At 52.7% G+C, this 11,750-nt stretch overlaps 5 protein-coding genes across 5 annotated transcripts; 1 reads left to right on the top strand and 4 right to left on the bottom strand.

Moving 5' to 3' along the window:
• Positions 1 to 152: 152 nt before the first annotated feature.
• Positions 153 to 2,175, bottom strand: N7510_008973 (Leucine Rich Repeat domain protein; the record flags this gene model as incomplete). Its single annotated transcript, XM_056980898.1, has 3 exons — positions 153 to 1,546; positions 1,600 to 1,935; positions 1,989 to 2,175. The coding sequence occupies 3 exons, from the start codon at positions 2,173 to 2,175 to the stop codon at positions 153 to 155; spliced, it is 1,917 nt and encodes a 638-aa protein (XP_056831107.1).
• A 2,301-nt stretch (positions 2,176 to 4,476) lies between these two features.
• Positions 4,477 to 5,937, bottom strand: N7510_008972 (phosphatidyl synthase; the record flags this gene model as incomplete). The annotated part of the gene is made up of 1 exon (XM_056980897.1): positions 4,477 to 5,937. The coding sequence occupies one exon, from the start codon at positions 5,935 to 5,937 to the stop codon at positions 4,477 to 4,479; it is 1,461 nt and encodes a 486-aa protein (XP_056831106.1).
• A 1,038-nt stretch (positions 5,938 to 6,975) lies between these two features.
• Positions 6,976 to 8,005, top strand: gldB (putative glycerol dehydrogenase (GldB); the record flags this gene model as incomplete). Its single annotated transcript, XM_056980896.1, has 2 exons — positions 6,976 to 7,383; positions 7,436 to 8,005. 2 exons carry the CDS (start codon positions 6,976 to 6,978, stop codon positions 8,003 to 8,005), a joined length of 978 nt encoding a protein of 325 aa, XP_056831105.1.
• A 2,111-nt stretch (positions 8,006 to 10,116) lies between these two features.
• On the bottom strand, positions 10,117 to 10,659 carry N7510_008970 (uncharacterized protein; the record flags this gene model as incomplete). The annotated part of the gene is made up of 1 exon (XM_056980895.1): positions 10,117 to 10,659. The coding sequence occupies one exon, from the start codon at positions 10,657 to 10,659 to the stop codon at positions 10,117 to 10,119; it is 543 nt and encodes a 180-aa protein (XP_056831104.1).
• Positions 10,660 to 10,866: 207 nt separating this feature from the next.
• Positions 10,867 to 11,127, bottom strand: N7510_008969 (uncharacterized protein; the record flags this gene model as incomplete). The annotated part of the gene is made up of 1 exon (XM_056980894.1): positions 10,867 to 11,127. The coding sequence occupies one exon, from the start codon at positions 11,125 to 11,127 to the stop codon at positions 10,867 to 10,869; it is 261 nt and encodes an 86-aa protein (XP_056831103.1).
• Positions 11,128 to 11,750: the final 623 nt, after the last annotated feature.

Genomic DNA, 11,750 nt, shown 5'->3' with positions numbered 1-11,750 from the left:
AGCCAGAATGCCGTAATTCGTCAGCCAATTTGCGCGTCGCCATGCATAGATAGTCCGGATAATCATCAGTCATGATAGTCAAAACAAAGACAGAGATATCAAGGGTATAAGCAGAAAAAAATCAGAAAGCGCTTGTTTTTCCCAGGAAGAAATTATTTTTTGAACATGTAATGTCCGTAGATGCCGCCCACATCGCCCACAGCCATGGGGATCTTGCGCATGCCCCACCACCGAGCACCCACCTTCCAGGAACGGAAGCCATCGTCCACGGGCTGGTCGGGCATGGATGCTGGGTCGCGGACGTACCAGCCTCGTCGGCCCAGGTCCCGCACCGTCCAGCCAACGGAGACGCGCTGGGTCTTGGACCGCTCACGCAGAGGAGTGATGATCTTGTCGCTGAATTCGATGACCTGCAGCGGGTAGCTCTGTCCCGTCAGCAAAGCACACGTTGCAGTGTTGAAGATGGCGCCGAGCGTCAGCTGCGGCACCTTGGCAAGATCAAGATAGCACAGCGTGCTGGGGGCGTAAGTCTTCCGTGACCCAGAGTCCCGCTCCTGGGGTTTGAAGAATGAATTGACGTCCTGAACGGAAAGGTCGGCAGAGCTCAGGCCTAGCTCCTCCAAGTGCTTCGTCAGAGGCACCAGTAGCGGTGCATGTTCCGAGGTGACCTTTGCGCCTCCCAGGTTGAGGGAGCGAAGGGTATCGGGAAGCTTGGGCAGCAGTGCTGTGACATCATCCTCTTCCAGCAGACGGAAACGTGTCGGGTCTGTCAGGAGATTCAGGTACACCAGAGACTCGTTGACGGCCGGGTGGGTGGTCAAAAACTCTACCACAGCGGAGCTGCGAAGGCGCATGCAACGAGACAGGCTCAGATGCGTGATGCGGGCCGTTTCCGGAATGGAGAAAAGAGCCGAGTCATTGACTTGTGTGTGGGTGAGATCCAGGTGCGTGAGATTGATCAGCCGTGGCAACAAGAGATCAAAAATACCAGCCGGAAGGGTGCTGCATTCGTGCAACGAGATGCGTTTCAGATTGGGCATGGTCATGGGCAACACAGGGCCAGCGGTCAACGCTTCCTTGACGATATCGGAGAACGATTGGGTTGAGCAACCGCAGAAATCCACGGCACGGAGATTGGGCAGGCCCATGAACAGTTTGCGCACTATATCCACACTGATATCGCCTTCCAGATGCTCCTGCAGCAGACATTCCTTCAGGTTGGGCAGAAGATCAAGGCACTTCAGCAGCGTCTTCGAGGTCAGGTTCTGAATCTCGGCGTTCATCTGCTTGGTGCGACCCAGACCAACAGAGGTGAAGTGCGAGAAGTCTAGGCGGCGCACGAGGGTGCCCAGGGCCGGGTACTGCGCCATATGATTGAGTGCCTTGGAGAAGATGATAGAGTGCGGGAAGGTCATGTTCCTGTACAACACGCTCAGAGTGGCAGCGTGCAACGTGCGCGACGTAAGCAGACAAGAGACGAGGTCGACATTCCGGGGCGTGTAGCCATTGGGGGGCACATCCAACGCGAGGTGGGAAATGATTTGATCTGGTATCCGAATTTAGCACATGGCATTTTTCAGTTCGAGGCTCCAAACCTACCCAAAACCTCCGGCGGGAGCTTCTCCAGCGGAGATGTTCCGGGGGGCGGTAGAACCTGCTTCACTTCGACCTCGGGGGCCTTGAGCGGCAGCTCTCTGCCGGCAACCGTTGTCTCCCACGCCCAGCCACGGCCTTGCATGTTGCCGAGGTTGCGGAGATCGCTATAACTGCGGCTCAGGCTCTTGCCTCCCAGGCGAATCTGTTTCCATCCTAGGAAGCCACCGCAGGGGCAGCAGAAGTCTGGACTCTGCTGCATATCGACGGCGGGAACGTCGGCCTTCGGCGACTCCTTGGGGGAACCACACTGGTGGCTGTCGACGAACGACTGCGCAATACCTGGTCGTGGGTATTAACATCAGCAGCCATAAGAGAGAGGGAGGGGTACATACCGTCGGTGTCTTCTTTGATAGAGCCAAAGGATGGGCGGCGGCGGCTGCTAGACCGCGAGCCGTCCGGGGTGTCGCAGGAGGAAGGAGACGAGTCGCGCGAGGTGAAGGGGATATCACAAGTGGGCACGGTGGTGAAGCGAGGGATGGCCGGTTTGGCGGGAGCGGGAGCAGGAGTGACAGAAGCCATCTTGGGAGCAAGTGAGAGGAATGGCCCTCTATAAGGGCCCCAGCATAAAGTGGCTAGTAACTAGGGTGGTAGCGTGTGGACGGACGGGGCAAGAAAAAAGCCCAAAAAAATTCCGAGCAACTTCCCCGGATTCCACAGAGGCTTTTCCGGATTTTGCACGGGTCGTGTTAGGGCTCACACAGGCGGGCGGGGGGGTCGGCAGCACAGTCGTGGTGGGAAGAAGGAGGGAAAGGGAAGAAAAATGCGAAGCTGTTAGTCACGGAAACCCGAGGAACACAGCGGTTGGCTTCGGCCCACCGATCAGATTCGGCTCAGGGCCACTTTTTTGTAGACGAGCAGTGCGGCGAAGGGGGAGGCGAAAACCCATGGATCGCAGCCACATGGGGCGAACAAAGACAGCGGCCATGGTTATGGCGGACCGTCATCCAGCATGGTTCTGTCGAGTACAACTTGGGCACTCACAGCTACCCCTGCATAGTCCCAGTCTGCAACATGGCGTCAGAGAATGTTGATTTCCGTGACTAACGTGAACTCTACCCCAGAGAGTGGTTGGATTCCCGTTAGGTAACAACTACCACGCCATTCGTGTTCCCCCATCACCTGACCGGGTCACCTGCTCGTCCCATTGCGTCTACCACTCCAGCCGCCAATTTATGGCGTGCCTGCCGGGAGTGCCGGGCACGGCATGCGACAGCTGGGTTGGCAAAGGCTTGACCACGCTGGTCGTGCAGACCGGTACCAGGCGACCACCCCCGACAATGGTTCCCGGCTGGAGGACAGAGGACTCATATCGATTCCTCTCCGGTTTCTAACAGAATAGTCCTCGTGGTGGACGACGTTGACTCGTGACTCTCGATATACTGCTTTGCCAAAAGCAAAGATTCCATGTCCACTTCATAAGAGAGCGCATTGTCAAATGATACCATTCTCGATCCCAGATACCTCTTCTATTTCTGTGATAATCACCAATGACTCCTCTGTCGATCGAATCAATTGAAGAAACCGAAGAACACTGCACTTTTTAAAGTTTTACCTCCATTGCAATAGCCGATTTTCCTTATTATTCCCGAAGATCACCATAGGTCCAAACACCAGCAACAGTCCCGGCTCTCAAGACAAACTAAACTGTCTTAAACAACGGCTTCTAGAACTCCATCTGTCTCTCTCTCTCTCTTCCCCCACATATTCTATCCCAAGTCTTCTTCTTCTTCTTCTCTTCCTGTCTTCTTTCTGTCTTTCTTTTTGTCTTAGCATGTGGTTATCTTACCATGTGGATAGGTAGTGAGGTACGACTGTAAACAAAGTACATATCCGTGTATCCGCATCCGCCACAATGGGTCGTGCGTCATTGCCACTCATCAGTTCCCGCATCAGACTTTTATTGGGGGGTTAAGCCCATTAGGAAACGATGTGACGAGGACCTAAGCTTCTAGACTGACCTAGAGCCTCGTTAACAGCTAGCCTCAGCTGAAAACTTCTCTGAGCTTCCGCGTTTCTTGCCCCTGCATCTGTGCTCCCGAAACATTCCTAATGTACCGGCCCGGTAATCTACGACTTGCAAATACGATACGTGCGGGTGGAGTGAGGCAAGAATAGAACCCGCGAGAAAAGACATGGAGGGGATTTTTTCTAGATCTTTTATTTTTTTGGTAACAACAGAGATGCGGATTGCAAAATCGTATACTGCCATCCATTTGAAAATTTTCTCTATCGATAAGATAAGATAAGATAATGGCAATCAAGATGATATTCTGTCTCGTGACCATGCTGTTCTAATAATGATCATGATGTCGTCAACGATTTACCTTCTGTCGAATGGAGAAATACAAAAAATAGAAATTGGAGCAAAAGCCACCAAAGGCAATTCGAAAATTACAGCGAAACGTAAAATGGTCAACGACATCATCGATGGAATGGTCGGATCTGGTATTGGTATGGGGTAAGCCCACTGCTTGCGGACAAGCCAAGCTTGTTCGCGTCATGACACATGAATTGAAAAAAATGTCGGAAAAAGGATCCCAGTCTATGGAATAAGAAAAGACAGAAAAAAAAACAATGGAAAATCTGCGTTTCTCTGCAGTCGATCAAAATCCAAAGGATATCAGTAGTCCTAAAAGCCCAGAACCTGCCCCGAATTTCAAAAAATTTAAGGGGACATGCAAGATAAAAAGAAGAAAGTCTAGTGGTAAATAACGTGACAACAGGAAAGAGAAAACACAACGCCACCTGAAGAAAAAGCCTCGCAATTTTGGTTTCCAAGGTTGATGCGTGCCGCGTGACAGAAAGAAGGCTCGTCCTTTCTTACTCGACAGCGGAGAGGCCCTCGCCGTGGGTGACGGGGTTGATTTTGGGGTTCCACTTGAGCTCGAATTCGTGACCGAGTTCCTTGCGGACGGCGGCCTTGACGGCCTCGAGGACGTTGTTGAACACACCAAAGTTGGCCGGGTTGTTGGGGTCGTTCTCGCCCTCCTTGCCCTGGAAGACACCGGTTCGGACCAGGCAGGTGTTCCAGCCGTACATGTTTCCACCGATGATGTCGGACTGCGGGTTGTCACCGACCATGTAGATGTTCTGGGGCAAGCGGTTCTCGTTGTGGATCTGCTCCATCCAGGACTTGAGCACCTCGTCGGCGTAGGTGTAGGTGGCGCGCTCGGGCTTGCCGTAGACAACACGCTCAAGGTCAACGCCGGTAATGGCCTTGTACTGGGCTTCGATGCCGATGCGGAAGGCACCCTGGGTCAAACGGGGAGGACCCTTGTGGTCTGTGGGGAAGACCAGGTCACCCTGAGAGAAGTAGACGGGGATGCGCCGGGAGACGGGGTCCGAGGCGCGGGTCAGGAGCTTGCCGTCGTCGGCCAGCAGAAGATCCATGATGAGTTGCATGTCGGTGGCATAGTCGCGAGAGTCGGCAAATACCAGGATGGCGTCGAACTTCATCTTCGAGAAATCGCGGGGCTTGGCTCCAGCGCGGTCCTCGGGCGTGAATGAGCGCCACGGGGAGATGGTAGGGTCCCACGCCAGCACATCCTTGGGGTGCACGACGTTCTTGAATCCGTAGCTCTCCGCCACCTCACGGACCATGTAGCCCTCACCACCACACACAAGCACCGTCTCGTAGTACTCTGCCAGAGCCTGCATGGGAGTGTGCGACTGAATGAACTGGTCCGTAGAGATGGGTGCCTCCAGAATCTCCGAGAGTTGCTCGCAACGGGCGACTTCCGTCTTGCCACCACCGTTGGTCAACAGAATGTAAGGGATTTTGATGCCCAGCTCGTTGTCGCCGTTGAGCATCCGGAGGGCCTCCTTGGCCTCCTCAATGGGCTCGTTGCCGTGAGCCAGCACACCGTCAATGTCGAAAGCAAATGCCATGTTCTTAGCAGCGGCCACTTTCTCCTTGGACATGTCCTGCACCTGCGAGGCCAGGATGTCCCGCGAGACGGAGGGAGCCCCGGGTCTCTGAACGGTCGACAGCCGCGAGTGACGCGGTGAGCGCGGAATTGGTAGCGAAGTACCAAATGAGTTGCGGGAGCCACGGCGGTCCTTCATCGAGGGCGACAGGCTCAAGTTGTGCATGAATTGGGCAGCATCACTGATGGAGCTGCGAGTCGCGGGGATCTCGATCGTGTTGCCGCCCTCCGAGGGGATGGCCAGGCCGCCACCGCGCTGGTCGCGGGGCGAAAGAGTGTCCACCGCATCGGATGCACGGGGATCCCGGGGAGAGGGCTCGACTCCTCCAAAGTCGGCGTCATCGAAGCGAGGCATGATGGATGAGGAGATGAGGAAGAAGAAAGGATGTATAGAAAGGGAGGAAGTAGTAGGAAGTAACTGATCTACCACTTGAAGAGAAGTCACTGGGAGATGAACCAATGACCCGAATGCGGAAAGAGGAGGGAATGCGTCAGAAGAAGAAGATAACCACCGTCAATCCAGGGAAAGCAGCAGAGTATATATACAACGGGCAGATTTCGCGCAACTGATACGGAGCTGGGTCTCATAGGTCATTGGCGGGGACAAACGACTGTATTGAGACAAGGGGCTCCACCCACCGGGTATCGTCATTCCTAGGAATTATCGTCATCATTTGGCAAAGGACGAAAAATTTATTGTTGCAGCGGGATAGGCGCTCATGGTGGACCATGGGCTGGTGCTTGGTGTCGGGAGCGGTACCCAGTACATTGCACTGACGTAGTGAACACACTGTCTTGTCTGGTACCCGGTACGCGGACAGCCCTGCTCCGGAGGCCCGCCTTGGCGCTCATTGGTTGTGCTGGACCAGCGGACAGGGCCGGTGTGAAGCAATGCAGCACGCCGAGTGGGTAGGAGACAATCCCTCTAGGCCCGCCGCGTGCGTCGGATTGGATGGGAGCGAGTGTTCGCCCGTGGGCCGGGCATCAGATCGATGGAGCCGATGACGATCGGGCGGGTCAAACGCTCATGCCGTTTCGGCTGCGTGATGTCATTGCGGGTTTTGAAAATTACCGGAGGGTTGTGGCTGCCAAATAAAAAATACGACCGAAAGAGGAAGGATAAAAAAGAACACCACGGGGGAAGATAGCGAGCTGGAAGCGAAAGACATGAGGCGAAACCAGTCGTGAGTGGCAGGAGCTAAGAAGGGATGCAGCCGAGACAGACAAGGGAGACAAGCCGATCGCGGGAGGGGGGGTGAATGCAAACATACAAACAACAATCATAAAATCGAGACAGCGTCATCATTTCTATACCCCACCATTCTTCTTTCTCCTCCCCCAACTTCTCCTTTTTCCTATTCCTCTTCCCTCAATTGATCCATCCCCTACCATCATGTCCAACGGAAAGACCTTCACGCTTAGCAATGGGGTGAAAATCCCCGCCGTCGGCTTCGGGACCTTCGCCAGTGAGGGTGCCAAGGGCGAGACCTACGCCGCGGTCACCTGTGCCCTCCGCACGGGCTATCGGCACCTGGACTGTGCCTGGTTCTACCTCAACGAGGATGAGGTCGGCGAGGGCATCCGTGACTTCCTCAAGGAGAACCCCTCCGTCAAGCGGGAGGATATCTTCGTGACCACCAAGGTGTGGAACCACCTGCACCGGTACGAGGATGTGCTGTGGTCGGTGGAGGACTCGCTCAAGCGCCTGAAGCTTGACTATGTCGACCTGTTCCTGATCCACTGGCCCATTGCCGCCGAGAAGGACGGCAACGAGAAGCCGAAGATCGGACCGGACGGCAAGGTAAGGGCATGGTGTCTTGTAAGGAAGAATTGAGAAGCTAATTTGGGTGCAGTATGTGATCCTCAAAGACCTGACCGAAAACCCCGAGCCCACCTGGCGCGCCATGGAGAAGCTGTACGCGGATGGCAAGGCCAAGGCCATCGGCGTGTCCAACTGGACCATCCCGCAGCTGGAGCAGATGCTCTCGTTCGCCAAGGTTGCGCCGCAGGTCAACCAGATTGAGATCCACCCGTTTCTACCGAACAAGGAACTGGTGCAATACTGCTTCTCCAAGAACATCATGCCCGAGGCCTACTCGCCGCTGGGCTCGCAGAACCAGGTGCCGACGACCGGCGAGCGCGTCAGCGAGAACAAGACCCTGAACGACATTGCTCAGAAGGGCGGTAACACCCTGGCCCAGGTGCTGATTGCCTGGGGTCTACGTCGCGGCTACGTCGTGCTCCCCAAGAGCTCCAACCCCAAGCGCATCGAGTCCAACTTCCAGAGCATCACGCTCAGCGATGCCGACTTCGAGGCCGTCAACCAAGTCGCTGATGACCGCCACTTCCGCTTCGTCAACATGAAGGACACTTTCGGCTACGATGTGTGGCCCGAGGAGACGGCCAAGAACCTGTCTGCATAGACAGGCATTATTATAAAAAGAAAAGAAAAAGAACGAAAAACGATACCTTGCATGAGTGGCGGGTGTTACGAGGGAGAGGTTAGATGTGTAACGACCAACTATGAGATAGATGAATGGATATATCGTGACAGTATCCGCACGCAGTTGTCTAGTCTCTATGACGGTATTCTGGTCGAGTCCACTTTGGTCCCTTCATCTCATCCACCATGTCTTTAGAAGCCGATAATTATTGCAAAAATTTTCAATTTGTATCATATTTGTAATTTGAACTTGAGCTCCAGACCCGGGATGCAACAGGGCCAGGTAAAGAGATTTCGGCTAATCACCGGGGGCATAATCAATCAAGATTACATGCCGACAGTCTGTGCCTGAACCAATTATTGCACTCTCCCATACAATAAAAACAGTAAACAACAACAAACACTGTTTATTTCAAAGAATTTACTAGACAAAACCACTACTGCTCTGTACTCCTGCCCAACTGATACAGACTATATTCCTAGACCCCTCCTACAGCCTTACAATCGAATAAACAACGCCCCGGAGAAATAGTCCAGGAGCACACTGCTCCGAACGATGTCATCCCGCTTCCAGATCCACACCCCTGCGCCACTTTTTGGGTCGAGATCTCCCTGTTCTGCCTGACGCCCTAACCAATACTAGTCTATAACAATTGTAACAGCATTCGGGAGAACCCGGAGGCGCAACTCGCGTGGCCCGGGCTGCATCACCGAAACGCCGAAAGGCGGGCCGAACGAACCATGATGTACGTGCTGGGCTTTGTTACTACCTTTGACATGTGCCTATGGTTTTGGTACTTGCACTTGTACTAGCACTGTACATGATGTACATTGATATACATTGGATTTACATACTCGGCTCTGCCGATTGGTTCGTGGTTAATTCCCTCTTCCCGCCTTCCCCTCGGGCGTACCTTGCCCGTAAATGAAAACCTTGACGTGGTCCGTGTTTGAGGCTGTTTTTTTGGGTTTCCGGTGTGTGGATGTGGCGTCCGGGTCGGGGCTGATTTCATTTATTTTGCTTTTCTGTTTATCGGATACCGAGAGCATCCCGAGAAAAGAGGAAAGTGGCGGTTCATTTTGCCGGCGGTTTATTCACAATAAATTTACAGATGTATACAGTGGTTATGGACTGTCTAGAAGTATCACCAGCGCCATATCTGATGAATGATCCGACCACGTCAAGGAGACGTTGGGGCCATGCAGCTACCGAAGCCCAGAACAGTTTCGATGCTTAACTTGGACTGACGCTGTGGCCGAAGATAGCAGATCTTCTTCACTTCTGCCGGGACGACGTCATAGTACAGATACCAAATCAGGGTAAAAGATAACACTAGTTACACCACAACGCTAGTTGCTAGTAAATCAGTTGCGGGAATGGTAGCTATCCAAGGTATGTAGATGGTTCCACTAGTCAGTACTTGGAGGACTATTTCTCAGTTTGGACCCAGCAGGTCCGACAGTACTTCAAGATTTACATTGAAGTTCTACATTCTATTTACATTGACAGAATAATGTATGACTCTGCGTGATATATAGGAGACTAACTTGTGATCAGTGTGGAAAGTGGCTGTGACGGAGAGTGAGGCACAACATTTAAAGTTATGTATACTTGTCTCTCGCGCGCGGGGGTGGCTGAGACCCTGGGACTAAGGTCGAAATTATGTACAATCAAGAAGAAGAAAAGCAGGCCTTCGTCTGGGTCTTTTAGCTCAAACTTCGGTATCGGCCAGTGATCGCTCGATCGGCTCTTGCTGCCACCTTGCCTGGACTGTCTGATTCATGCGTGGGTCCTTCATATGTAACGCACGAGATAGATCCGTCAACTGCATTTCCAACATTCATACATGGATATACATCCCATATGTCTGATCGACACATCCATAGCATCGACAGTCGAATCTCGACAAGGCAATTATGAGAAACTGTGAATAACAAAGGTTGGCGAAAAGATGTTGTTGATACTATGTAAAGGTTGATGGGTCCATTATACTCAGTTCTCCGAACTCCTCCCCCAATTATATATATGCCTGCTAGGAAATAAAACTCCAAAACAGGGGAGAAAAAAAGAAGTTATACACACTGTGTCGATCACGCCATTTCAGGCAAAGGAGCTCGCCCCTCCGAAGTTAGCTCAGAGGGCTCGCTAGGCGGAAGCTCCGAGACCAATGGACGACGGTGCGGAGAAGTGTTCTCGCTGCGCTTTTTCCTGAGGAAGAAGAAAAAAATTGCGGCTCCTATCACAATAACCGCCACCGGAATGCCGATTCCAATACCGATCTTGGCTCCTTCTGAAAGACCACCACCGTTGCTACCACCACTGCTACTACCGCTTTTGTGTGATGATATCTCTCCCGAGCTGAGTGATAAGGATGTCGAGGACCTCGATGTTGTCGATGATGTCGCGGATGTTGTCGATGATGTCGCGGATGTCGTCGAAGATGTCGCTGTGGCTGTTGCGCTGTTTGCTTTGGGAAGATCGGACTTCTCCCATAGTATAGGGATCCCGTCAGCGTACACAGTAACTGAGGTTGATAGGGCGCTGGCGATGACGACGCCAGAGGAGGAGAGGGTCAGGGTGTCTTTGGCCGAGAGGGCTTGGGTGCACTGATGGCCACTGCCACCATAACTCATGCTCCTATAATAATACTGTAGCGTCAGTCGTGTTTTTTCGAGCTTATAGGGCAAAGCGAAAGGACCGCACTCACGAGGGACAACAAATAGCACCACTCGTGCTACCAGTGACATCTATCCCATCCCACGATCCATCAATCTCTGCAGCAGTGGCCCATCCGGCTGGACAGTAAATCCCCGGCGAATCTACCACGAGTAAGCGCATGGTCACACTATTCCGAGACGTGTCTTACACCAATACGTTCCCCAGTATGTCGCGTCACCTAACAGGCTTTCAGGCATAGTCCCCGTCGGTAAGCATTGGATGCCTGTAGTCCACCAGTGGCCATAGAAGGTGGTTGTACCAGGCACGTCGTTCACATAATAGACCACTGTGGATGCGGTCTGTAGGCATGATGTTGGTGGGGTGAAGGTGGTTGTCAGCGGGCCCCGGTTGAACCACTCCGTGATATCAGCGGTGGTGGACATTGTAACAATCGTCCAAAGGGAGTATTTGCACGGGTGATATCCCGATGTTCATGACGGGGAAGAGAAGTGAGGCTGAGTAGTATCCCCCTTTTTCTGGAGTAATACCCCATGCATGCATGATAGGCTCCAGCGAACCGCGCGAAGGCCGAAGGAGGGCTAGCGCGCACTAGTGTGTGATTATTTGAAGGCTCAACAGTTTGGGGAAAGATTTGGTCGCTTGTCGAGGAAATGGAAAGTGTTAACAGTAAACACTATACTCGATCGCAAACAAGCAATGGCACGCAGTCAATACAGCCCTATATGTTAACACTGTAAACACTCGGTAACTAGGTCTACTTAGGTATCTCAGACTCTCAGTTACCGTGTGTGGCTAGGCTGCCCAAGACAACCCTCTGCTGTACAAAGAAAGTACACATTGCCAAACGTTCTACATCGGGGCTTGTGAACATCTGAAGAAGACGAACGAATAGCAATTCAGTTCCTAAGGCTATACAACAAACACAGCATCGACGATGCCAAAAATAAAAACGCAATTGGTATCTACAGCAGCAGTAAAACCCCCCTACCAACGAATAATTTCAAAGAAGAAATGTGTTTACAGCCAACTAGTTAAAAACTGTGCA

The sequence above is a fragment of the Penicillium lagena genome (assembly GCF_028827675.1).
Source record: "Penicillium lagena strain IBT 129212 chromosome Unknown utg000006l_segment0_segment0, whole genome shotgun sequence".
NCBI lineage: Eukaryota > Fungi > Ascomycota > Eurotiomycetes > Eurotiales > Aspergillaceae > Penicillium > Penicillium lagena.
This window is presented reverse-complemented; position numbering and strand designations above follow the sequence as displayed.